The 27,407-nt window shown below is 41.4% G+C and overlaps 4 protein-coding genes across 4 annotated transcripts in view; 2 read left to right on the top strand and 2 right to left on the bottom strand.

Annotated features, from left to right (window-relative positions):
- Positions 1-23,279, bottom strand: part of LOC120735056 (nuclear factor 7, ovary-like) — a 55,905-nt gene extending 32,626 nt beyond the window's left edge. The window contains exon 1 of the mRNA XM_040034231.1: positions 23,181-23,279. The gene's annotated coding sequence lies outside the window, so the exon portion shown is untranslated. The remainder of the gene's footprint in view (positions 1-23,180) is intronic.
- si:ch73-265d7.2 (C-type natriuretic peptide 2) lies at positions 3,123-4,885 on the top strand. Its single transcript, XM_040034264.1, has 2 exons — positions 3,123-3,397; positions 3,936-4,885. Exons 1-2 carry the CDS (start codon positions 3,278-3,280, stop codon positions 4,239-4,241), a joined length of 426 nt encoding a protein of 141 aa, XP_039890198.1. The 5' UTR covers positions 3,123-3,277; the 3' UTR covers positions 4,242-4,885.
- Positions 7,563-15,610, top strand: zgc:85858 (uncharacterized protein LOC405879 homolog). Its single transcript, XM_040034262.1, has 3 exons — positions 7,563-7,827; positions 9,985-10,060; positions 13,907-15,610. Exons 1-3 carry the CDS (start codon positions 7,744-7,746, stop codon positions 13,945-13,947), a joined length of 201 nt encoding a protein of 66 aa, XP_039890196.1. The 5' UTR covers positions 7,563-7,743; the 3' UTR covers positions 13,948-15,610.
- On the bottom strand, positions 21,555-23,302 carry LOC120735060 (nuclear factor 7, brain-like). Its single transcript, XM_040034239.1, has 2 exons — positions 23,181-23,302; positions 21,555-23,082 (listed from the first exon to the last, which is right to left on the bottom strand). Exon 2 carries the CDS (start codon positions 23,063-23,065, stop codon positions 21,692-21,694), a length of 1,374 nt encoding a protein of 457 aa, XP_039890173.1. The 5' UTR covers positions 23,066-23,082; positions 23,181-23,302; the 3' UTR covers positions 21,555-21,691.
- Positions 23,303-27,407: the final 4,105 nt, after the last annotated feature.

Genomic DNA, 27,407 nt, shown 5'->3' with positions numbered 1-27,407 from the left:
CCACACACACGCTGGTGTGACGTCAATGCTGATTGGTGGAGGAGTTTAGGCTGAAGGCAGCCTGTTGCCTGGATATGAGCAGCAGCCGTGCCGAAGTTCACTCTGAAAACGATCAAAACTCATTTAGAAATAATTACTTGTTACTTTACAATCGCTGTGTAAGAACAGCAAAACTGCAGCTGTGTGTGTTACAGTGCAGTGTTGCAGCCCTACAGCACTGGTCGGGCTGAAATGCACCGAAAGTGACACAAAGGTAAATATTGTGTTATTGTATTAAGAACAAGCTGCTCTCTGACCTGCGATTGGCCTCCTTTGGAAGTAAAGGCGCTGTTGTTTCTTGCTTGCCATGCTGACAAACACACATAATAACCCATCTTCCTCTCTAATGAGGTGATTGATGATCTGTTATTCCGCCCTTGTGTGCGTGTGTTTTTTATGCGTGGCTGATGACGTGTGAGGTTGAATGGGGGGCGGGATTTTGTCTGATGAGGACAAAGACAGCAGGGGGTCATTAAACACACACAGACACACACACCCATACATACACACCTATCCTTCGGAGCATGTGAACCTCTGTGGCCCCGCCTCCTTCCACAGGAAATAGTTGCAAACCACGACTCAGTCTCCACGGTGATGCTTTACGAGCTGACGGGACGACTGGGGTCAGGGGTCACAAGGAGACGGAGGGAAAGGCGAAGCTATCCTTTCTTTTGGGTGCGGTTATAATGGCGGCTCCCGAATATTCTAGGATTCAACTCAACATCTGGAACTTAATCTGGGACTCCAGGATTATCTTCATATTCCCCTGGAAGATTTTAAGTATCTCACTTAAAAGACCCAAGCCATTCCAGGAATCCCGGAAGCCCCTGAAAGACTGATTGAGTCATTCATTCTATCTGGAAGAATCCTGGAAGTGAAATCAAATTTTCCCTTAAGGACCCTGAGGACCGTGCAGGATCTATTTGATTCTCTCCATGTTCGATTCTCTATTTTCAACTGCTGGAGAATCTCGATGTACCTTAAAATGTTCCACAAGTTGCTGACTTGTGGAACATATTTTAGTCTGCATGAACATCTTTACTGACTTTTAGTTCTCAAGAAAGTCTAGAACTCCTTCTTTAAGGACAATCGCATCCTTTGGCTTTCTCTCAAGAACATCTACAACACCTTCAGTAACTTACTAAACTTTTCCTGGAAACCTTGATCCAATAAACCATTTAACTCAATGAATTTTGTCAAGTATATGTGGAACTAGCCTACAAAGAATACCTAAACCTCCTGCAGGATCATTTCTCTTCTGAAAGCTCTTCAGAATCTCCTAGAAGTTCTTCAGAGTAAAGAAGGAAATTTCTCAGTACAACTCTTTGAGCTTAAATTGTTAGAAATAAATGTGTTTGGAAAAATAAAGTTCTGGTATCTCATTGTCCAGACTGACCTTTAATTATAAAATTATAGTTATAAAAACTATTTGTTAATTCACAAAATAAATTATGTTTGACTCCCCTGAACTAGAAAGTTTTCTGTTTTGTTTTTTACCTTCAGAATCTTCAAGAGCCCTGAAACATTTCAAAGACTATACTTCTTTACTATACTTTTAGTACTTTAGTGACTAAATCAGATAAACTATTTCCAACTTACCCTACTGCAATCGCGTCTTTAACAACATCTGTTTCCATAAACTCTGAAAGTGCTCCTGGAACTTCCTCAATGACAACAATAGACACTTGAAACTACAGTAGAAGGAGGCCCATTCTGTCTCCTGTCATGACTTTTACAACATGTTCAAATACCACTTGCACCTATTTGTGACTCCTGGAAACTTTTCAAGAACCCTGAACCATTTCCAGGACTGTATGAGCCTGTTCCTTTCCATTTAGTGTTTTCTTAATTACTCATGGAAGAATTCGCCTTCTTCAAGAACATCTAGATGTTTGAGAGTAGTTTTGAGGGTTTGTCTCACCTGGAAAGCTTTCAAAGCCAAGACATTTTTAGCTCTATTACAGGTCACTAGATGACATCTGGAGGCCCACAACCCTTTCAGTCACTGAATGTTGTAAAGACACCTCAAACTGACCTAGGAAAGACCCTGGAGCTACAATGAGGACAATCTGAGACCCTCATGAAACTTGTGAACACTCCTATGGTCTTTGAAACACCACAAGGACTTCAAGATGCTTTTAAAACACCAAAGGAAACTATTTCAAACCAAAGAAGCCTCTTCAAGGATTCCTTGAACTTCCTCCAGAACTTCATGATTAAACTTTGTCGATTGAATATTTTTATCTATTTTGTTTTTTTGAGTGTTTTTTGTAACACATGCATCCATTGAGTCCAGATTCATCTGTGTGTGCGTCGTTGTGAGTGTGTGAACCCGTTGTCTGGGGTGACAGCAGTAAGAATGTGTGACATCATAGCGCCGAGTCGTATAAAAGTGTCAGCCCGCCGCCGGCACACAGATACTGACTGGTCCTGAGATGAGACAGGACAGACACCAGTGATAGTTAAAAAAAGAAAAAAAAAAAAGCTTTTACGACTTGTTCTGAGACTGATAATCAATTACTGTGATTGGAGAAAAACAGTTGGATTGATCGGACGACCAGCAGAATCTTTTATTTGACTTTGATTTTTGTTGGAATATTTTTGAGAAACTGTTTGTCAGTAAGTTCTGCTTCTTTATTATCCTAATCATCAAATTTACTAATACATAAACATCAGAAAATGACATTTAAACTTCAAAAATATTTCATCAAATTAAAGAAAATCTAAATTGAAATTTACTAAATAATCCAGTTTAATAACACCCATAACCCAATGAAGATTGTATTGAATTGAACTCTATTGTATTGAATTGAATTCAATAATAAAAATCTAAACACCTTCAGTTTGGTAGACTATAATCTACATCTGTAATCTGAGACTGTAATAATCAATTTAAAAAAACTATTCATGACCACATTGTAAAAAAACAGAATTGTACAAACGTGAATAAAGCTACAAATTTGTTAAGATGCACAAATAAATTCAAATTTGTGTTAAAAATATATTTTTGCTTCTTTTTTAATACCACAACAAAATTTGACCCAATCAGTTTTTATCTCCTGATCAGGTTATTTCACCACAATATTCACTTTTATCAAGTCACAGCAATCCTCTGACCGATAGGTGGCGCTGTAGGCTTTAATAACCTTCAGTCAGAGCTACACGTAACTCAGCTATTTCATGTTCTTCTTAAAGCTTATAAGTTAAAAACAGTCATGGTGGTGTGTTTTTTAACTAAATGTTTTTTGTACAAACAAAGATGGCTGCTGCTTCATCTCCTTTCATTTCCCTCATCTTCCTCCTCTTCCTCGCTGTTGCTGCGGAGTTAAAACCGTCACCTCAACGAGACAACAAACAGGTCAGTGGAGAACTTCCTTTTCATCATTACCTTCATTCTCTTTTTACACCCTTTATTTTAATCATTATCTTTGTCCTCATTATCTTCATTCATCGTCTTCATCGATAGTTTCTGCTCTTTTTATTGATTATTTCAGCTTTAATAAAGAGATACAATGAAACAGATCTCATAGTCAGAGATGATCTTAGATTAACAGCATGGTGTCATCAGCATAAGTGAGTCTGTGTAAGATTTTTCAGTGCTCCACCGATCAGTGACACATAATAGGAAGATTAATGTGACACTTAAAAAATGTCATCTGTTTGATGTTTTAAAGACTTGTTTTAAAGACTCAAATATGGGGCAAAGGTTAATGGACCCATCGTTACAAGAGTACTAACAAATATATAATATGGCTTACTCTAAGTTCTGTTATGTGGGACCAGTGTGTAATCTGAGTAATCTGATTACTTGACTACTCTGTGTACTTGAGGTACAGTTATCAACATTCACTCGAAAAGGCAGTGAATTACACAGATGATTACTGACTGTATTTCAGGTTTTACACTCTCTGTTTGGCTCTCGTCTTTCAACTCTCATCTTGGCCACTCCCACTTTTGATGACATCACAGAGGGATCAGCTGGACAGCTCACCTCCACAACTCCTTCTGCAGTACTGCCTGTGAGCCACACCCTTGCAAAGCGAGTGAACAGCAGAACTGAAGCAGTCCCTCAGTTCTTTCTCAACTTCCTGCGGCAACAGACCAAGATGAGGAGGTGGAGCCGCAAGTCGATGATGGGAGGGAGAGGATGCTTTGGGATGAAGATGGACCGTATTGGGTCCATGAGTGGTCTGGGCTGTTAGACATATGTGTCACCATGGTAACTACACTACGACCTAAGCTCCGCCTGACATTGCATGACCTCTGACCTCCAGAAGGATGACCTCTGACCTCTGACGCCTGGCTCCAGTGCAGCCAGCAGGACTCTGTGTGTGTGAAAGACGAACATGTTTTAAACATGTAGATATATTTGTGTGTGTAAGAACATTAGGCATTTAGCTCACAGCAGGAAATGATCCGCTTCACACGCCTTTTCACTACAGGAAGTACTCTGTGTTGCTCCAGTGAGGGGCGGAGTCTGGATAATGTGTGCAGGACATGGCAGGTTAAAGACAGATGAATGTCCAATCTGATAGTGTTGCACATTTTTGCGTGTGTGTGTGTCTCTGTCGGGTGATGTGCTGGAAAGCTGATCACAGTGGGGCATGTGTGAAAGCAGCTTAATAGACGACCATGTGTTAAACATGCAGGTATGTGTGTGTTTGTGTGGACCGACTGCAGGCAACAATAAACTACAGAGAAAACCTCACTGGGCTTATGTTGCTTTGATTCAACAGGTAAATAACATCACACAGATATTCATTACAACATTAATATTAATGAAAGCTTCAGTTTTTACTGTGTGAACTTCCTGTTTATGGTGACACTGAACGGACATTATGGTGCTTCCAACAAGGAAGAAGAATCCTAAATAGGAATGCATATTATGGCTCTGTAACAGCAGGAATGTATTTATCTGTTGTTTAACCAGGAAAACATTTTGAGGTTAAAGACTTGAGAAATACCAAGGGCTCAGGGAAGAGCTTGAGAAGAACAACATCGGAGATCTCTGTCCAGAAGAGCCTAGGAACAGCTAAGATACTGCGCAGGACCGCTCTACCTTTCTGAGAACCAAAAGAAAAACTACTTTTTAAGAACTCGCTAACTCAAGAGTGACATCGCTCCCAAGTTTTGACATATGAGTTTCAAAATATCTCTTCAAGCATGTTATGAAGATGCATTAATGTTATGAGATGACCAAAATAATAGTCAATGCTAGGCTTTTAAAATAAAAGCCCAATTTCAACTGTTTTCACCTTACTGCAATTACTTACTCCACTGAGATGATGTCAGGCTGTTATGAAGTAAACAGTAATGTGTAAGGTGACTGTTTAGCGAGTCTGAAGCCTGAGCTTTTGGCTCACTGGGATTATTTTTACAGGTTTATCCCATTGTATGAAATCTAGCAAAGTCAGTTATTTATAGATGCAGTTTAACAGAAAAGACAGAATCACAGCAAATGAGCAAGAAAACGGGAGAGACTTTTATTAGCCTTGCCACAAGGGTTACTTCTTATTGCCTGTGATCTGGTTTTGAAAACTTATAGCAGACTATAAGATGCTCTGTGATGTTTAAGGTAATGAAAGTTATTCTTTTACCCTGTGTTCATTTCATCTGTTTCTTTAGGAAATGGTTTATTACCTTGTCTCCACGTGAGACTCCTTTAGTTTGTGCTATTAGTGCGCCCTCATGTGGCAGATGCCAGTGAGTGCAGTTACCTAAGTTTGCGCACAGCATGCTTCACTAAAACCAAGCTAGAACAAGGAAGAAGTGTTTTTAAAAACACGTGTCTGAGTATTCGTCAAATTAATTTATGATAAACATGTTTGTGATAAACAAACAAGTCAGCTGTTTGTTTTACTGACCTTCACATAAATATTACTCTTTACGGTTACAAATTATTTCTATATAAAAAAAAATCATATTATTTAAATGATTTGACCGTAATGTTTTTAATACATAATATAGTCCTATAGTCATAAATTAGTCCTCGTCAACACAGTCAAATGTAGCAGGTTGGTGCTGCACTTTCACATCGGAAACATTTTGTTTGTTTGTCTGTTTGTTTGGTTTTTTACATATGACTATCAAATATACGATAAACCTGATAACTATTAAACTAAAGATTATGAAACATATAATGAAAGCAACCGTTCACTGGAGTTGTGTCACTGTTGTTGGAGTGTTATTTTGAAACAGACAGTGAAGACATCACTTGACTTCCTTTTACATATTTCCTAAAGCTTTCTTATGATAAGTCCACTGCCACTTTTCATTTATCAGTTTTTCTCTTTTATCTCATAATTTGAAGCTTCTAGTTGAAGTCAGTGATATGACCAGCTCTATTAAAAGTTGATCATGAAGTTATTTTGGATAGATATTAATATCTTGTGCAAATACCAAGTTTTCTTAATTATAATTCTTCTTTGGTCAGGATTTTCTGAACAGAGTGCCATTTACATCAGTGGATGGTTCATGGTGTTGGTGGTGTATGGAACACATCATAAAATGTGTGACGCGTTAATAATTTTACCGGTTAAAGGTTAAAATACAAAAATGATCATATCATTACATTGTTAGAGAAAATGTCATTCATTCACTGAAAAAGACTGGAAATAATAAAAGATAATCTTCTTCTTATTATTATTATTATTATTATTATTAAGGTGGTCTAAGTTGAAACTTGAGAAGAAGAAATACATTTTAAGACAGGTTACCTAAAACTTGAATTTAATCACCACTCATTTCAAAGTGATTTCCTTCTTCTTCTTCTTCTTTTGGATCCTCCTTTTAGGAGTTGCCACAGTGCATCTTATCTGCTCGGCAGTTCCATTTTCAACATCCTATGCACATGTCCACACCATCTCGGCCTTGCTTCTATAACTTTGTCTCCAAACTGCTCTTCCTAATTTCTTATCCTCTCATCCCGATCACTCCCAGTGACGTTCTTAACACATTCAGCTCGGCCTTCTGTCTGTTCATCAGTGCCACCGTCTTCAAACCAAACATCACACCACGTCTCACTAACATCTTATAAACCTTCTGTTTCACTCTTGCTGCTTCTGTAACAAATCACCCTTGACACTCGTTTCCATCCTCCCCAGCCTGCCTGCACTTTCTCCTTCACCTCTCTTGTACACTGTCAGTTGGATGGTTGACCCCAGGAACCTCATCTACGTCACTCCTTTTACTCCTCGCACGTTCATTTTATCCACTTGCCTCATCCTCACACATGTTATCTGTCTTATTTCCTCTTCTCTCTCCTCCTCCTGCTCCCTTCTCTCCCAACAGATCAAAACATCATCTGCAAACATTCATAAGACTTCCTCATGTTGAACCAGTTTCAGTAATTGTTTAATAATATTACATTTATTTCGAATATTTCTACGTTTTTTAAGAATATATAATTATTTTTGTATTTCTGGTGAAATTTCTGACATGCACAGGTTGTTCCCGCCTCTCGGGGGCAGCATGCAGACATTTGGCTGTTCCCTGTCACGTGACGAGGTCAGTAGTTCCGGGGTCAGGGCTCGCTCAGCTAACATCAAGCAAACCGTTGACGGTAACACGGAAACAGAACGAGCTGACTGTCCTCTCCTCCGGGACGTTCTCCTCCGCTACCAGCGAGCCTCCTGCCTCTGGATCCCGGCTGTTCCCGCCTCTTCCTCCGTCCTCCTGGTCCGCACCGGTCAATAAGCCTGAAGCATGTCGGCAGTGCAGCGGATGAAAGTGGCAAACGAGCGACACAGCAAGACGATCACACAGCGGGGACACGTCCAGAAAACGTCGGTAGGGAAACCAGGGCTAACGGCTGACCCGTTAACTTAGAGCCCGTGGGCTGTGGCCGGCGTGTGGTCTGTAGATGTGATGTTCGTGTAGAAGTGAGCATTTAAATACGTTTATTTGATTTATTTAGAGTCGAATCCAGGAAACAGCTAGCTCGCTAAGTTAGCCACGGAGCTCTGTTACCATCACAGTCGCCATCATGCTGCATGTAATTGTTGTTAAAAACCAGTGAAATGGTGGGATAGTAACAGAGGTCCCGCTGCTGGCGCACTGTGAGTGGCTGTTTAGTGTGTCATCTTAAAGAGAGCCAGAGTCCTTCAGGAAAGCTGGAGTTTTAGCGCGCCGCTCGATTGTAATTTATAGAAATACGATTTTATTCTAATATATTAAAGGTTTATTTTGTGGTGTTCAATCGGCACGCACATATAAAGCTGTCGGCTGTTTGTGAGCTTTTTGGGGGCTTTAATCGTCCATCCCCTCTGTGTGATGAGGTGTAAACAGATGGAGTGGGCGGAGGCGTGCAGCTCAGTGCGCACATTTAAAACAGAATTTGTGTCAAAGAAGGTGATGTTAGGGAATGACACGCAGGCCGAATTTAACAAAGGGCTTCGGACCGTTTAAATGAAGATCAGCTGCTCGATTCTGTCCGTGCAGACAGAGAGCAGCGTTAAATGAGCTGTTTTCTGAATGGAGTCTGGTGCAGAGTGGCTGGTTTGGCAGGTGTAACAACAGAGTGAGCGCACACAAAGCTGTGTGTGTGTGTGAGCAGTTATGAGTGTGACACACACAGAGTCAGCCTAACATTTTTTTACTGTGAGGCGATTCTCAAGGAACTCGAAGCCACAGATGTGATTTAGTAAACATCTGTAAACACCCAGCTTTGTACTTTTGAAGCTTAAATTCAGAGACATTTAGCTAGCGTGCCATCAGCAGGCACGCTAGCTCAGGATATTTACAGTCTGTGGTGGGCGACTGTGACAAAACCACAGTTTGCCTTGATTCAGTTGGTGGTGTCACACCGTACAACAGAACTACTTGTGTTTTCTGTTTGATGAACAAAGAAGTATTTGATGTTTGAATACCTGTAAAACCCCTCTTAAAATATGGTTTAAATATACATTTATTACAGTTCTAGTGATATTTGCACTGCTTTGGCACAACGAATATTTCATTGAAGCAGCACCACGTGAATCAACCAATGCTGAGGCTATACTGGCATCTTTACATGGTCCCTGCTGCTCAGTCACATCGAGCTAACTTTAGCTTATGTTACAGCAGCCAAAATGTATGTAAACAGTGTGCGTTACTAGGCAACTACGTGTGCCATTAATGTCCAGCTGCGTTCATTATTATATTAACGTGACGTCTTCAGCGGTTTGAGGTATAAGCGGCCTTCCTGTTGTACCACATATTGCAAATGGTAACATGACGGGTTTTATTTTAACAGGGTTACATAATTTAAACATTTTTAAAGTTCTAGTGTTTAAAATAACTCAAACGTCAGAGCTTGGAGCTCTGAGGCATGAATGGATCTCATCAGTCAGGGTTTGGCCCTGTGATGATGACCTCCAGACGTTAAGGTGAACACAGTAAACACTGACTGTCCACAGAAATCTTTTCATTTGCTAGCAGAAGTCTTTGAAACGGGACGATTACAGCAGGGATGTTAGCTGAAATATTCAGCGGCTGTCGCACGTTCTGTTTGCCCGTCCTGTCTACAGTTCGGTTTCTCAGGTTGTCTTTGGTTTGTTGGAGACTTTTGGTTTTCTCTTAGCGTTGACCTGCCAACACTCCCATCTCCTGTCACAAAATGTCATTTTTTTCAGCTCGTCTGTCCTTGCAGTAGACAAACCAGTTAGAACTGTCTCACCTCGTGTTTCTCTACTTTACTCACCCTGCTGCATAAACGAGGCTTCATGAAGCACAAGCTTAAATCTCAGGATTAAGCAAGTGAAATGTGTGAAACAAAGTCGCATATAATGTAAACAGTGTAAAGGTATCATAAGAGAAGTGTTGTGAAAACACCAAAGACGCCTGTTTTCACCACGAGGTGTTATCATTACCATCAGAATAAAAAGAACCAAGTTCTATGTAGAAGTAAAACTCAAAAGGCTTCCACGGGACGCTTTTGACGGTGCGTGGTTTCTCTGTGTTTTCCAGCGGCCAGTAAACGATGAGAAGTCTCCGGTGGGCCCGTGGCTGCTTGCTCTGTTCGTCTTTGTGGTTTGTGGATCAGGTGAGTTTCTCCCCTGCAGGTGATACAGATGTTGATACAGCTGCTGATGCAGACGGGCTCTGCTTCCCGCTCAGCTGATCCTATCTCTGTGGCGTTTCTGCAGAACTTTATCAGCTCTCGAAACTCTGAGTCACATTTTCCCCCAGAAGTTTTGTCTTCAGCCTGCAGGATACGGAGTCAGAAGGTCTTCCTGTGACAGATTGCACTTTTATCGCTGCCAGTCAGGACTTGCCATCTCTAATTAGCGTTTGGTAACACATGTCAAAAAACAGTCGCTTTAAATAGATGGGAGTTAGCTCTCCTGCTTTTCTCAGCCTGTTTTTTAATTGTAGGTCACAATAGAATCTCTGTTTGTGCCGTGGCTTTGAGGCATAGAGCCGGTTTGGGTTTCCCGTGATGTTCCTGCTCATTAAGCAGATTAATGTTGCTTCTGCCAGCAGCAAAAGACTTGACTGTTTCACACTAAAAGAAGTATTAGAGTTACTGGAATAAGGAGGCTTTTCTTAAGGACAGGAAGTTGATGCTAGCGGTGCTGGACATTGTGAAAGTTTCACATTTGCGACTAAAAATACATGTGCAGATTGCTACATCTATTTAGGAGCATGTGTGTGAATAAAAAGTATTACAAGGCTCAACACTCTTCGTTAACATGACAATAAACCTGGAGAGAGAGAGAAACATATTTGCTTTACTTTTTGGATTAACTGCGATCGTTACTATTACTGCAATCACAATCAAAGCCTCTGAAGATAAAAAGCTATTAAGAGTCCTCTATTAAAGCACTGATCATCAAATTTAATGGGGTGTCTCTAGTTGTAATACCTCAGTAGATAGGCGGGCACATCCATCCTTATCCATAGGTAAGTATATGAATACTTGCCTATGGATAAGATAAACAGGACAGTTGGTAAAGTAGATTAAGCCATATATCAGTAGGTAGGTATATGGATCATTACACAGGTAGTTAAGTAGGTAGGTAAATGGGTGGGTGGGTATAATGAGATGAGAGAGATGATGAGATAGCCTTTATTTGTCAGTTGCAGTTGCCCACAACCGAGATGACAGACCTTGCCGACCGTACATACAATACAAACATCACATTGGGGAGACAGGTCAGGCCAGGTAGCGAGGAAAAAAACCATTGAAATGTGCAACACAAAAGGATAATACAGGAATGCACAGGTATCAACACACCATAACACAATAAACACAGACAAGCAACATGGGAAAGAGTCCCAGTGTGTACATCTGATCTGGGACCGCTGAAATCTTTCGACTGCGCCTCCAGCTGACCCGATGTCCACATCATGGGGGAGGTAAGCGTTGGAGGTGGCGTTGGATCCGGGGTAGGGAGGGTGATGCGTCAGTGAGTGCTTATCATTATCAGTATATGTATGTGTGTGCGTGTCCATAGTTCAGCTGAGACAGTGTCCTTCGCCCTGCCAGGCTAAGTAAACAGTCTACCAGCCAACCCAGGTGGCCTTGCATGGAATGGGAAGGAACAGACTCAACACAGTCGTTATCAGGGAGTTGTTGTTCGGCTCCAGCCTTGAGCTGGCGCCGAAGGGGTAGCCAGGTTATGATGGTAATTGAGAATTTCAAGCTGTTTTTTAACACTCCGACACTGGTCTCTCAGTCTCCCGTTAATAGCTGCGAGCTTCTCCGTGATGTTATTAGCCGTCGATTCTGTGGTCTTGTCACTCTTTTTGCTCACATAGCAGATTCTGAGACCTCACGATCGCAGCCAACTGATCCGAGGTGTAATCCAGCTCCACCCAGAGATGTTGTTCTGAGTTGATTCTTTCCTGATGTAATCCAACATACATACGCTCAAAGGTGTTATTCTGAGCATTCACTGCAGTCGTAAGCGGCTCCAAGCTCTTAACCATGCTGCATTCAGTGAGCTCTTTCTGAGAAGTCGCACCTGTCGTTCCAATCCCAGCGGGCAGCCTTGTGGGGGTTTGAACAGCCGGTTCCGCTCTCTTAATTCTCCGATAAGCCAGGGCCAAGCCAGCTCCGATCAGCAAGAACCCTGTTATCATGGTTCCGAATAGGTAGATATCTTCAGCGTCCTCGATCGACAGTCCCGCCAGGCACACGATCCTCCATGTCTGCCACCCGTCCATCGTGTATCCGGCAGGGAAAGTCCCTCCAGGGCACTTGGGTTCTCCCGAGCCCAGACTTCTCGTTAAAGGGTGTCAATAGCATTCAGAGACCAGTTGATCAAATCCATAATTCTCTTTTAGGTTTTAGACACAGACTGTGAGAGAGTGTTCCAGGGAAAGTAATACAAAAGAGAGACGAGAATAGACAAGGACATAAGAACTAGCAGGGAAGATAAGGGAGAGGAGAAAAGTGCGTCCGCCTCCTCCGAGAGCCAAAGTAGAAGTGGCAGGTAGGTGCATAGATAGAGAGGCTTTAGGTACAGAGACACCTATGGGTGTCTATGTAGGTAGATTTTAGGCAGGTAGAGGGTATGATGGTAGTTAGATATGGGTTGGTATATAGGTAGATAAGTAGGTGGGAACATAGTTTGGTAGATGGATGCAGCAGGTTCGTCAGTAGGTGGATCTGCACATATCTTGGAAGGTAACTGTGTAGGTAGATGGAGACATAGAGGAGCATGTTTCCCACTGAGCTGTGGCCGTTGTTCTTCTAACGTAACTCTTTAAGTGTTCATGATCTTAGGATGTAAGCTTGTGGTTTGAAACCATAATGTTTCATTTTTTCACTTTATCTAGGATTCAAGCAGCTCTTTGCTCATATGTTGGGTTTTATAAAGTTCAGTGGGCGACCGTTCAAGTCTTCATGCTGGTCAGTAGCAGCTGGGCTCTTTTACAACAATGTGCTTTGGCATCGTGTTGCTGAAAAAAGCTGAATCTTTGGTGGCTGCGTTAGTTGAACAGTAACAACTTTCTTACAGATGTTTGTGGATTCCATCATATGTGGTTCATAACGTCATTGAGATTTCATGACTTGATGGATTTGGCTGCACAGTGTGAATGTTGGTGTCAGCGCTGCATTAGAAACCGACCTGATTCTGCGTGTGCTCAGGAACATCCACACCTGAAGAAACACTGACGGTGAAATAAGCACAGGTTTCCACCTTAAATGAGCTCTGAGCCCGGGCTCATTTAAGGTGGAAACCTGTGCTTATTTCACTGACAGGTTTCTAAACCACACTGTGTTCCTGCGTCTTTGCTTCATAGTTAGTCCTCACAGACTCGAGGAGCTTATGAAACACAAACTGTGCTTTTATTTACATTTACAGAAACGTTGCTATAAACACGTCCATCGTGACTGCGTGCGCTCGGAGTCTTTGGACGGTTAATGTTCTTGTTTAAGACTCCACTGCGAGCTGGTGAGGAGGCTCGCTGTTGAGGAACACGTGTGAAACCACACGAGCAGCTGCAGAGTGATAACGCAGAGACTTCTGCATTTGCAGCCAACAACAGAGCACATCACCTCGCCATCATTTCAAGCGCGTTCACACGTCACATGATTCATGCGATCTTATCTCCGCTGCACACGGTTGTTTGGTACCTCCGTTTCATAACATTTATCTTCTTTAAAATACAGTAGTTAGTGTTACGTGACAAACACAGGCGGCTGGCAGGCCTCCAGCCCTCGGAGTAAAACTCAGGAAGCGATCGTGGCTCGTTGCTTTGCGTCGTTTGTGGTTGTTTTTTGAATGTTTGTGCCACAATTTCCAGGTTTGATTCACTGAGCAATAATACAGTTTAAGAGTGTTTAAGAAAACAGGTGTCAGCGTCTCTCTGTGTCTACGGATGAGCTAGTTTTGTGTCATGTGACCTGCTGCTAATGCCTCCTTTGTGTTTGTTGCAGCCATCTTCCAGATCATCCAGAGCATCAGGCAGGGCATGTGATGATCTTTGACCCCAGAGATGCTGAGCCCGATGGAGGGAGGGAGGGGCACATCGCCTTCAAAACACACCCCCAACACACTCTCTCACACACACACACTTGTACCTGTGGAGTCTGGACTCTTCCCTCTCTCTCTGCAGCACATCGCCTGTTTGTTTACTCCCGTCTCTGTCGATGAAGCTGATCCATCACATATTGATAATTGGTTCCTGTCAGATGAAGTCTTAAATCCTCTTCCTGTCGGTCGTCCAGCTGCTGTCTCTCGTCTCTGCTGCTTTTCTCAGTCCCCGGTTTAAAGGGACAAAGCGCTGTTCTTCCTGCTGTCGGCTCATTAATCATAAATCCTGCGAACGCGTCTCCTTTCTCAGACCGTCGCTCAGTCTTTAGGACCCTCGTGAGTCTGAGCTCATTTACTCAGAAAGACTCAGCCATCATACTGTGAATCATTGTAATAACAGGACAAAGTTAAGGTTCAGACAGATGTTTACATGCAGCACGCCTCAGATTTTAAACTTTTGTACATTGAAGCCTGAGAAGAGCAGCCCAGCCTGGAAGACTTTTAATGTGAAAAAAAAGAATGTCTTCCAAATTAAAAGTCTAACACACCTGTTCTAGTTTCAGTTCATATTGAGTGTATTTGTTGTGAATTTTGTATTTTTGTCAATAATAGTTCAGTGATTTATGTGATTTCGAGTGCTGTTGCTAAGCGCTGTTTAATGACTGCTTATTACTTAGTGTTTCAAATGTGAAACAAACAAAAAGAACAAATCTATTTATTTCTGAGGAGCCGTTTAATTCATTCCGCTGATTATTCAGTCACATATCATAAGTGTTAATATTAGAAACGGTTTAAAGACAAACATTTACTTTAAAGAAGCAATTTTAGCTTTTCTGCTGGAGCTCTTTAGTTTCAACCACAGCTGTTACTCTAATCTCTCCTCTGGTAACTTTCACTTACGTTTAGTGCGTCTTCTTCACAATAAACCCTGCTTGAGCTGTGATTGGTTATATTTGTGATGAATTAATGAAATAGTTAAGTTACAGATAAAATGTTTATTTTGAACTCAGGGTTGAAATCTGCAGATTGCGTCTATCAGCAGCACGTCTCTCATCCAAAACACTTTTTTGTGAGTGAGTGTGAAACAGGAACTATATGAATCACATGAAGAAGAAGTCAGAGCTTCATCTTCTAACTGTGAGCGCTAGTTACAAATGTCTCACGGGGCCTCGTAAATTCTTCTTTTAGCTCTCAGATTTTCAGAGGTCCAAAGTCATTTAAAGTAAATGAATCTGGGCTTTCATGACGTGCAGATGAAGCGACGAACAGACTGTCAGCAGGGTGAAAAGACGTTGAATTAAAGCACACAGGAAGTGATTGTGAATGCAGGTTCATGCTGGATCATCGTGTGAAGTTTACAGGATTCAGACTGGAAATGTGATTTCTCTTTAAGGCTCTAAAAACAGCGCTTTGCTCCTTTAAATCCCTTCCCCTCCACACACTTTCAGTTCTTCTGCTGTAAATGAAGTAAAACAAGCTGATGAAACGAGCTCCGTCATTACAAACGTCCTGCTGACGTTTCCATGTGAAGCAGTCGGAGACGTTCCTCCGGCTGGACGACACGCTCCGCTTTGATACTAAATAAAGCTCCAATATTTTTCTCTACACGCCTCCCGGCTCCTCTTTGTCTTTGCTTTCTCTGTAAGAAAAAGAACCTCATAATGCCATGTTTACGACCAACAAGGCAGTGCAGGCATGAATTCATCTCTGAAAGTGAAGACTGTCTCTGATGACACCTGAGAGTTGAATTGTTCTTTCCGATAAAGGACCTCAGACCAGCTGCTGCCATCTTGTGGCTGAAGTTAATCATCATTGTAAACTTGCTTTACTAACAGCTGTTCTGAAGAAGAGGGGTTGGCACTATTGAATTTGTACTGTTATCCACGGTTTTATTAATTATATGAAAAACAAATCAACCTGTCCTGCTAAAGATTAAGTTGGGAAACAAGGGGACAGATGGAGGATGCAGAACAGTATGGAGCCCCTCAGTGATCGCACTCAATTGTCCATAACTCCACTACCAAACCGGGTGCTAACATGAAGCCTGTTACCCTGACTCTGCACACTGACTGCCACCAGTGAGCCCAGAAGAAAACAGAGTTACCATCATTAACATCACTAGCACAATAACGTAAAACATAAAGAGGAAAAACTGCAATTGTAGTATTCAAAATACAAAATAATTAGAAGCAATAGTCAATAAAAATAAATGACACAACTCCAATGTCAAAGTACATATATATGTATATATATATATACACAAACATCCCGTAAATAAACACTAGCCTTAACAAATAGATCAGCTGGTACTTCATTAAGGGGGGGTTCAAAACTCAGTTTTATAACACACCTCTGGGCAAGACATCTGTTTATCAGTTGTATTACCAAAGTGACTCATCCAGCCTCCAACAGATCAATTTGTTCAAGTAAGAAAGGATAAATGTCTATGAAGCCAGTGTTGTGCTACGGTAGGTGTATTATGGGAGGGGATTATTTCATCAAACTGAGGACATTTTGCCTGACAATTATTTGTATCCTCCTAATACACCTTGTTGCTAGGTGTATTCCCGTGACAGTGTGAGCAGTTGTTAAAAACTATCCTGAACATCCACTGACCTGTATATTGCACTCTATGTAGTGTTTTGTACAGTATTGGTTGTAGACTGGGATTTCTAATCAATTTAAAGCTTTTTACGCATATCTGAGACCAGAACTTTTGGCCTAAACTGACTGATAAATCTGCTTCCCATTTTGCAATAGGAAGATTCATCTATTATGGAGACTGTCCTGTATATTTTAGACAGTACTTTGGGGGTTTTAAGATTAAGGAATTGTGATGGTGTTTGTTATTTAACTTCATTAGCCTTAAATTCCTTTTTGTTTGTTTTTTTTTTACTATAGATTTAATTTGTTGATATTCTAAAAATCTATTCTTGTTAATCCCACACTGTATAACTAGTCTGTCAGATGGAATAAAGTCTGTTCCTTAGAATATATGTTCCAAGTATTTAATTCTTTTACAACTGCAATCTGGGAAGTTAATCATATTATTGTTTTGTAATATGTCAGGTTTGTTCCAGATAGGTGAATGTTTGCAGGGGATTAATGAAGACTCATCATTTTTAGAAACTCCCACCATGCTATCAGGAAGAAGCTGATATTGATGCCATTTGATGTTTGAGCTGATAAATGGTAGTTCCAAAATCTCTCTGTTATTGTTAGAGCCTGTTCTACATCTAGCCAGGGCCCATCTGAAAGGGTATGTTTTAACCATCCTAAGCCTGTTGGCTAAGAAGTTAGGCAGATCTAGTCCTTCTTTGTCCTCGGTCCTTTGTAGCTTTTTAAGATAACACGCGGGGGTTTATATTTTCAGACTGCAGTGGTGTAGAAGAAGAATTATGAAACGAGCAATTAATCAGAAGAAGTATAGATACTGAATAATCTGAAAATCTTGAAAAAAAAGTTTATTAATATAATTACCTCAGAGAGAGTGGTTTGTGAGTTTTGGAGAAAAAGTAAACATCATAAAGAGTGTTTTTATGTTCCACATTCTTGCATCTTAAGCCCTCAGTCACTATAGCCTGTCTAATTCCTGCTGGAGTTCACCTGTTGTCAGCGGTGAATCCAGCGTTATTGCTTGACTGTCTTATTAATAACTTCATTTAATTCGAGTTTTACATAGTTTGTTCAGTATTTCCTGTTCCTGTTGGGACACGAAGGCTTCTTCGAAGGGTTTCATGGTTTTTTTCTAATCCCTGAATATTTTGTTTTGTTTTTTCTTTTTAAAATGAAATGAAATTATTTTACCTCATCACAGCTTTCCCTGCTTCCCAGAGAACAGATGTTGATGTTCCAGGCAGATTTTTATAGTGTAGATCAGGGGTGTCAAACTCATTTTGGTTCATGGGGCCACATACAGCCTTATTAGATGTCAAGTGGGCCAAAGCAGTACAATCATAACATAATTACCTATTAATATTAATAATTATAATAAGTCCATGTTTTTTTCACTTTTTTCATGCAAAGAAGTACAATTCCATTAGAAAATCTTCATATTTAATCAGATATCCCTTTTCAAAACATATAACAACTTTCGCTTTCTTAATTCAAGTGTTGCACAAATACAAACAACTGACAACATAGTATTGCACTTTAACATTTATGGCATTGCACGAACAATAGGATGCCACCAAACCAAACTAATTTGTAGTAAAGCTGTTGACTTACATTAAATTTTATATTTTTGAACTTTTTCTACAGCAAGAATTCATTTTCACAGAACTGTTTACTGTAACCCCTTAGCAGTCGGACGTACCGCCCACGGTACGTCCGACTCCTAACCCTTTTAGGCAAAATTTGTAGGACTGCTAAGGGGTGTAGTTGGCGCCTGAAGCAACATTTCAGATTCTAAACTGCAGTGATGTTAATATAACCAGGGAGTGATGCAGGGTTACAATAGAGCTGTCCGTCCACGTAGAGCCCTTATTAACGAAGACTGGGAACAGGACATTGCGTTGCTCCAGGATCTCTTTAGGGAAATGGTGGTTTATGCTGAAGTCCAAGTTGACGCAACTCTTCGCTGGTCTTTCTATTTGAAATGCCCGAATTTGGCCACAACAGGATGCTTTCTCCCGGCACCCTCTTAGGTCTGAGACGATGGACTCGATCGTAGCTTTTAATTAGTTGCTTCTGCATCCTCTTATTCTGCCTGAATTCCAGAGATTCTCACAGGGATTTAAATTGCTGGTGTAAAATCTTCAGCAGGGACAACATCGCATCCAAGCTGGACAATCGCCTATCAACTGACTCCAGGAGTTCGATAAAGTTGTTGTATTCTTGGAGAGCGTCTAATTTCTCCTCCCTGTGCTCCAGGCTGATGGAGATTATTATACAAATTTGGTCAATTATTTGTCAATTGATTGTATACTATAACTTAAGCTTTGTGAGCTAACATTTAGGGTTTTTTCTTGTCAACTCTCCAGCATCTAATGTGACCTACGGCATTTTCCGTCACTTCCCTCTCCTTACCTGGGTGAGGTAAGGAGAGGGAAGTGACTCATTACTTCCACAATAGAAGGATCTCACTTTCATTATAATCAGACAAAGTCAATCAAATGCAAACAACCACAATTGAAATATCAGAAACATTTCATAAATGGAGTTGAACATGAATCATTGTTTAAAAATATATTTATTGTTGTCATAAAGAATCAACTGGGCAACAACAAACTGCTGCTCTCACTAAACACATGTCCGTCCATATCCCAGCAAACTAAATCGTCTCCACGTATTTCTTTAACTTCAGGAGCATTTTGAAACTGAACCTGACTGGATGCTGTCTTGTCTGACTAACAGACTACAATCCAGAGGAAAGTGGGATCAACTATTACAAACTCCTGCATTATCAGCCATGATGGACAATTTGTTTATGGTGTTTACACTTATTTGTGAAATATTGTTTCGTTATAACATTATTCATATTTTATTTTTAAGCTGGGCTATCCTGAGGCTCAGTGCATCTTTCGCTCTTAAACTCCTCCTACAAACTCAGACTCTGCTCCTGCAAACCTCAGATGGGCTTTGTTTCAATCTGGCAAAAGAATATTTGAATGTTTTGCATCTCTTTGTGCTTTGTGACATTTTTCTGTTGTGAAGATATGTGAGACTTTTTGAGTCAACTATAAAAACAGTTTAAGGCAAAATTACACTTCACTTTAGATGAGGTCACAAAAAATACTTAATAACTTGTAACTGTGGCAAACAATGAATTGCAAAATTATATTTTAAAATAAGCATTTATAACACATTTATTAACACACAAACATGAGCTAGATGTGCATCTAAGTACTTTATCACTTATTTAAAAATGATACAATGAACATGTTATATGGGGCTTTATTAATCAAGAATAAACATTTAGAAATGAACAGTAAGGAGAATTAATGCTTTATAAATGATGAAATAAGAACTTAATAATAGCTTACTAAAGCTTAATAGTTCACACATCAAATAGAAACATGAATCACTTGTAATGATTAGAAACTTGATAGAATTTCAAATCTAGTTTGGGGAGTCATTCAGTGAGAAACAGTGAAATGATTTTCCATGTGAAAAGGTGGACAGCAGAAACAGAAAGAAACAGTGAGAACTAAAAGAGAAACAAAGAGCTTTGGAACAACGAGGCAGCAGGAGGACAGCTGCAGTTTAACAGCTTCAACTCACTGACAGGAATTGAAGCTGTTGGAAAGAAAAAAAGCATCTGGACTTCTTTGAGTTGCTTGAAGACGTTTAACTTCTCATCCAAGAAGCTTCTTCAGTTCTAAGGCCAAATGGTGGAGAGTCCCAGATTAAAGCCCTGTGGGAGTGTCCCACCCACTAAGAGGGACAAAGGACCCCCTGATGATCCTCTAATCGCCTGAGCCAAGGTGGGAAACTGGGCGTGGGTCCCAATCAGCCAGAGTTTCGGGTGTGTTCATTGTGAAACCTGGCCCCACCTTATCATGTGAATTCCTGAGGTCAGATGGCCCAGGATGTGAGTGGGCGTTAAGGCGTCTGGGAAGGGATCTCAAAACTGGATTATAGATGGCAGAGACTTGGTGTCGTAAACCACCGCCTCTGTTCAAAGATGGTCGCTCACAGTGGACATAGATGGCTTCTTTCACTCCTCTTTCAAACCATCTGTCCTCTCTGTCCAAAATGTGAACCTTGGCATCCTCGAAAGAGTGACCTTTATCCTTAAGATGCAGATGGACAGCTGAGTCTTGTCCTGTGGAGGTGGCTCTTCTGTGTTGTGCCATGCGCTTGTGAAGTGGCTGTTTGGTCTCTCCAATGTAGAGGTCTGGGCATTCCTCGCTGCATTGTACAGCATACATCACATTGTTAAGTCTGTGTTTTGGAGTTTTGTCTTTCGGGTGAACCAGTTTTTGTCTGAGCGTGTTGCTGGGTCTGAAATGCACCGGGATGTCATGCTTGGTGAAAACTCTCCTGAGTTTTTCTGATACACCGGCTACATAGGGGATGACAATGTTGTTGCGTCTGTCCTTCTTATCCTCCCTCACTGGTGTCAGATCTTCTTTTCTGTGCCTCTTTGCTGACTTTAAGAACGCCCAATTAGGATAGCCGCACGTTTTGAGTGCTTCCTTTACATGTGTGTGTTCCTTCTTTTTTCCTTCAGGCTTAGAGGGAACATGTTCTGCCCGGTGGTGTAGGGTCCTAATTACTCCAAGTTTGTGTTCCAAAGGGTGATGGGAGTCAAAGAGGAGGTACTGGTCCGTGTGTGTGCGCTTCCGGTAAACTTCGATATTGAGGTTGCCGTTCTCTTCAATGTGCACAGCGCAGTCCAGGAAAGGCAGACAGTTGTCCTTTGTGTCTTCCCTGGTGAACTTGATGTTTTTATCCACAGCGTTAATGTGCGCAGTGAAGGATTCCACTTCTTGTGTTTTGATTTTTGACCCACGTGTCGTCTACATATCTGTACCAGTGGCTGGGTACTCTTCCTTTGAAAGAGCCAAGAGCCTTCCTTTCCACTTCCTCCATGTAAAGGTTGGCTACAATAGGTGACACGGGGGAGCCCATGGCACAGCCATGTTTTTGTCTGTAGAAGCCTTCGTTGTATTTGAAATATGTAGTGGTGAGGCAGAGGTCTAACAGTGACAGGGAACAACATTAGAAATATAATCATCCTCAACTCATCTGCCCCACTCACACTGAACCTTCAAAGGCAACACTTTAGCTTTATCGTAAGTGTTAATGTATGGAAACATCCTGTGAGTGAAAGTGTGTGTGAAGGTGTGTATGTGTGTGTTAGTATCAGGATCAGAGAACGTCAGCTGTCCTCTGTTCCAGTCCAGATTCACTCTGATCCTCTGGAGCTTCTTCTGCACTGAGAGATCAGTGATAGCTGATGGTGAAAGTGTGTAGTATTTACTTGAACTGCACCCTATTCTCCATAAAACAGACCCTATGACTCCCTTCCTCTGCCCAGACTCTGCAAATACACCCAGTGCCCACTGTATACTGTCTCCAACCTCGACATCCCAGCTGTGACTCCCTGAGTTAAAGCCCTCAGAGCCCAGGACACAGCAGGAATGATCAAACCTCTCTGGATTATCAGGAAGCTGCTGCCTCTCTCCTCCTCGTCTCACACTGGTCAGATCTTCAGACAAGATGAGGTTTGGATGAGCAGTGTTTGGGTCCAGAATGAGAGGAGTGTAGGAGACCACGTCCTTCATGTTGTTCCAGATGTTGAAGGTCAGGTTGCCCAGGTGTTTGGCCTGGTCTATCAGAGCTCCTGAGGGCAGCTGTGGATCATCCAGCAGGGGGCAGCGCTGGACTCTTTCCACTGCAGCCTTGTAGTTGTGCAGGAATGAGACGTCTTCAGCTCTCAGCTCCTCCTCTGTGGCTCTGACTGTGTCTGAAAGAGCTGCTATCTCTCTGCTCAGAGCCTCCATCTTCTCCTTCATCATCCCACTCTTCTGCTCCTCTTCCTCCCTCAGTGCAGCCAGCCTGGCCTCCTCTTCCTCTGCTAGAAACTGATGAAGCTTCTTAAACTGCTCCTTAATCTGCCTCTCTGTGTGTCGGGCCTGGACCATAATGTGTTCTGCTGTTTGATCAAACTTCACTTGAACTTCTTCACAAACCTTTAACTTCTCCTTTAAGGGCTCCAGAGTTTCCTGAAGTTCCTTCTTGTGTTGTTGTGCAGCTTCATCGATGGGTCTGAATCTGTGATTGGTGTGTTTCTCTGAGTCTCTGCAGACGACACACACTGGCTGCTGATGGTCCAGACAGAAGAGTCTGAGTTTCTCAGAGTGCAGACTGCAGAGATCCTCTGAAGCTCTCTCCTGTAAGAACGACTCACACAGGTTCTTTAAAGCTCGGTTTAAAGGTGGATGCTTCTTTGAAGATATTTCCTTACAAACTGGACACTCACGTTCCCCTTTCTCTCTCCACCATCTCTTCAAACAGTGTTGACAGAAGCTGTGGCTACATGACAGAAGAACAGGATCTCTGAAGACCTGCTGACAGACCGGACAGCAGAGATCCTCCTCTGATCTGGAAGCCATTGAGTCTGTGAGTGAAGCTGAAAACAGCAGACAGGAAGTACAGTCAGTCCTGGCTCCCCTCCCTCCTCTACCACCTTCACTGAAACCTTTGAGTCGTGTTTTTGCTCAAACTCACATTCAGTGTGTGGAGCGTCAGCAGCTTGAAGCAGCAGTGTTGGAGTTTTCCACGTTTCTCTCCTGTAGCTGGACTCACTCAGAGGAAGCTGCTAGTTTGGTCTGAGCTCAGTCTGATCGTCTGTGCGTCTCTCTTTACTGAGGACAAAGAACAGCCAGTTTCTTCTTCTTCTTTCTTACGGTTGTACTGGCGGTTGGCAAACAATTGAAAGGTGCATTACCGCCACCAACTGGTACGGAGTATGGTCTGGAACGACGCTCGAAAAAAAAAAAAGCCAGTTTCCTGGTTTGTTGCGTGTTAAACACGTGGGGGGGCGGAGCTTCATTTAACTTCCTCTTATAAATGTGTGAGTGTGACATCAGAGCGCAGACTGTCACCGCAGGTCAAAAAGTAAACATTTTTGTGAAGTTCAGAAAATAAAGTATGACTCAGTGTTGCAGCTGTTTGGCAGTTTTCTTTCAAACTTTCTTCTGATTATTAGAAAGGCTCGCCCCGCCCGCAGACTGTGGACCAATAGGAGAGCTTGCCTGCTGTAGACTACCAATCGTCTTTCGACGGAAGTTGCGTCACCAGAAACCAACAACGGCACCTCCGCTATGTTTGAAAAGTCGCATTTCTTTTATCTTTACAGTAAGTTATCCATCCATCCATCCATTCACTTCCGCTTATCCTTTTCAGGGTCGCGGGGGGCGCTGGAGCCTATCCCAGCTGTCATAGGGCGAGAGGCGGGGTACACCCTGGACAGGTCGCCAGTCTGTCACAAGGCTCAGTAAGTTATCGACTTTAAGATATAAGCTGGATGAAATAGACATGAAAGTAAATATTATATGGTGTGGGCATTTTAACGCACACCATTCGTTATGGGTGAGTGAGAAAACAGACTACAATGGTAAAGTGTTAGAGGAATTTCTGCTTATATGTGTATTATATGTTTATCAGGGATGCAACGATACCAATTGTTTCAAACCAATACGATACCGATACTTGGATCTGAGTACTTGCCGATATAGAGTACAAAAAACGATACTTCTACCACACACACACACACACACACAAATACAATTAATTGGAAGACAGGTTTTATTATATTCCCTGCCGATAAAAAATTTAATCTTAATAAAAATGACCACAAAAAATTTTCAAGTGAAAAATAAGCACTTCTGTTAAATTATTGCAGAGTCTCCACATTGTAATTTTACAAAATATCACTGAATTATTGGCACTGTCTCGAGCTTTCAGAATAATAAATAAACACTTCTGTTTGGAATAAATTAAATACAAATTAGGTTTGAGAATAAAATAAACTTTTAAATTGTTGCAGAGTGTCCATATTGTAAACAAACAAACAAAATAACGAAAGTATTTGGCATTGACGAACAAACTCCTCATCAGTCCGCTGTGCCGTTAAACTGAGGACTGACATCGCGCACACACTGCTTGTCTTTACCTGTTCAGAAAGTTTTGGCACCACTATCTCCCTGATGTATGGGCAGTTGGGAATTTCATATGGCATCTCGAGTATGCTGAGAAGACGGTGCAATCCTATGTTTTCCACAACCGGCATTGGCTGGTCATCCAGAGCGATAAAATGAGTCAGAGCCTCTGCTATTTTAACTGCCCGTGGATTCTCTCTTGACATTTTTCATCGCTTTTCCAAAACCTGAGTTAAAGTTGGCTGTTCCGGTCCACACTGCTGACATTTTGTTTAGTCTAGCTACAGCAGCCTCCAGTTTCTCTTTTTTATCTGGAGTCGCCAGTCTCACTTGCCTAACCCTGTGCCTGTTTAGTGCGGGATGTCCCCCTAGTGGCCAATCTAAAAAGCTACAACAGAAATGACAAGCCACCCTCTGATTAATGAAATAAGTTGGTATCGGTTCATGGTATCAGTTAACTTTTACGAGTATGAGTACACACACATTTTACAGTATCGGCCCAGATGCTAATTGTATGAGCCACTTCATAGTGAGTTTAAGTTGTTGCCTTCCGGCCGCGTACCTGTGAGGAAGACCAAAAGACTCCAGGTTTCTTTTATCCTTACTGCATCCCGTCTTCTTAATGGCAAATAACCATCCTGTGACTTTCTATTACTATTATTGTCATTATTAATTTAATTTAACTGACAGAGGGCTGTTCACCCCTGTTCAGACATACAAGGACACTACTGGTGTGTTAAAGAGGCGACGGGTGATGAAATCAGATCACATTTCTTTTACCCACCAGAATCTCCTGAGGTGTGGTCAATGTACGGCTCTGTTTTTTCACAGCCGTGTCTTTTCGTGGCACCCTGTGCTGGATGCTGTCCTTCCCCACATTACACTCACCAATGATGAGACCTCCACAGTTCACCCTCCAGCCTTTGTGAGTAGCTAGGTTTACTTTTCACTTGTGTTATTGCTTTACATGTGTTAACTCGTTTCCCAGTCTGTTGAGCATCCCTGTCAGTTGCAATAAAACCTTCTATTTTACTCAGTTTTTGTGTGGCGGCTCGTGTATGTTACTCCCATCCTGCCGCCTAGCAGAGGGGGATGTAACAACATACACACAAGTCAGAGAAAATTGGTGTTAAAATCTTGCCCATGCAGACTAGGGGGAGCCAGGGATCAAACCAGCAACCTTCCAATCAGTAGATGACCTGTTCCACCTCTGGAGCTACAGCCACCAGAACCAGAAAGCAGAAAGTGTAATTCCAGAAAAAGTAAATGACCCAGGACACTGAGGATCATCACCTCCATAAGGGGAGCCACTGGAGGAGATTTGGGATCTCAAGTCAATCAGCTTGTGTAAAAATGGTTTGAGAAATGTATCGCACTCATCATCAGAGACTAACTCATGATCCTGGGTCTTTTGACCCAGCGTTTTAGGTTTTAGTTTATGTTTGATGTTCATGGTTTATTTTTAAGTTCATTAGATTATCTAAGCTCATTTGTCTATTTCGATTCCCCTTGCGTCTTCTACACAGCAAATCCAGCATGTCCAAATTAACACTGTCGGATTTGATTTCAACACTATTAAAGTGTCTATATGGGTCCACACCAGAGAGTGTTAATTTAACACTTTTTGGAGAGTTGGTACGTTAACTCTGATTTAGTGTTAAACACCAAATCTGTCTGGAGTTGATAATTTAACACTTGGTGTTAAGAGTTTATATATTAACTCTCAAAGAGTATTTTAGTTTAACTACGTAAGAGTTATCTTCTAATTAATTCTAAAAAGCGGGAATTTTACTGTTCTGAACTTCTAGAAATTTCTTTTGGAAATAAACATTTACTAAAAAGATGCAATGGTTTTTGAAAAACATTTATTCTGAACTGTGCACCACAATTTCACAACATTTTCTGAAAGATGTAACAGTATACATGTTCTCACTTTCATTAGAATTTTGTTTATCAAAAGGTCTGACATGGTAAATGCAAATAACAGCATTCTCATCACTTATTTCTTCAATACAATATGCATGTCCTTCATTCATCCCTTTGTGGAACTTCAACGCACTTCTGCTCTCCCTCATATTCCATCTTCACAAGCATATCCTGTGCGGAGATTGAATAAAAATTAGTTGACACTAATTAATGGCACAAATAATCCAGTAAACAATTGCAGCACAGTAAAAAAAAGGAATCCTCTTTGAGCCATTACTTGTGTAAAGTATTTTCCCAAAAGACAAAGACACAGGTAATACTGAACTAAATGTAAAACCTCAACCTTTTTAATTTTTACCTAAACCGTGTGCACAAAACTCTGGAGGGATCTAAATGCTAACGTAGAACCCAGTCAGGACGTCTGCTACTGCTGTTTGCTCGTTTTTTTTATTTGTTTTTTATTTTTTATTTTATGGGCGATCGTTTTCAGGCTTCAAGTAGCACCATTATACCAACATTTCACATTCTAGACATTGTTTTAGGTGTATTTGACCAAAAGTTTGACTGAAAATTCACATGCAAGCTTTTTTTTAAGGCTGTGGTATTTGCCCGCAAACAATACCTTTCAGCTAGCTAAAACAGAATGTTATGCTATCACCGAGCAACATGGCTAATGCCTTTCACACAGCTTTGTCTCAACTCCAAAGAGCCACAGAAGTAAAAGCTCATAATAATAATTGAAACAATCTTGGAAAAAATGACTTACCAAGCATGGCAAACAACTCAAATATGTAGAGCAAAATGTTCTGAAACGGCTTCACTTCAGCTTCGATTGCTGGGGGCGGAGTCTGTGAATTTACTCTGTTGG

Source organism: Simochromis diagramma, unplaced genomic scaffold (assembly GCF_900408965.1).
Source record: "Simochromis diagramma unplaced genomic scaffold, fSimDia1.1 OVJJ01000747.1, whole genome shotgun sequence".
Taxonomy (NCBI): Eukaryota; Metazoa; Chordata; class Actinopteri; order Cichliformes; family Cichlidae; genus Simochromis; species Simochromis diagramma.
The sequence above is the reverse complement of the archived record's forward strand: the minus strand, read 5'-3'. Positions and strand labels throughout refer to the sequence as shown.

Coding starts and splice junctions, on each gene's coding strand:
- LOC120735060 (XM_040034239.1), bottom strand. CDS start 23,065: ATGGCTTCCAGATCAGAGGAGGATCTCTGCTGTCCGGTCTGTCAGCAG.
- zgc:85858 (XM_040034262.1), top strand. CDS start 7,744: ATGTCGGCAGTGCAGCGGATGAAAGTGGCAAACGAGCGACACAGCAAG. Junction 7,828..9,984: donor GACACGTCCAGAAAACGTCG/GTAGGGAAACCA, acceptor TGTGTTTTCCAG/CGGCCAGTAAACGATGAGAA. Junction 10,061..13,906: donor CTTTGTGGTTTGTGGATCAG/GTGAGTTTCTCC, acceptor TGTTTGTTGCAG/CCATCTTCCAGATCATCCAG.
- si:ch73-265d7.2 (XM_040034264.1), top strand. CDS start 3,278: ATGTTTTTTGTACAAACAAAGATGGCTGCTGCTTCATCTCCTTTCATT. Junction 3,398..3,935: donor CTCAACGAGACAACAAACAG/GTCAGTGGAGAA, acceptor ACTGTATTTCAG/GTTTTACACTCTCTGTTTGG.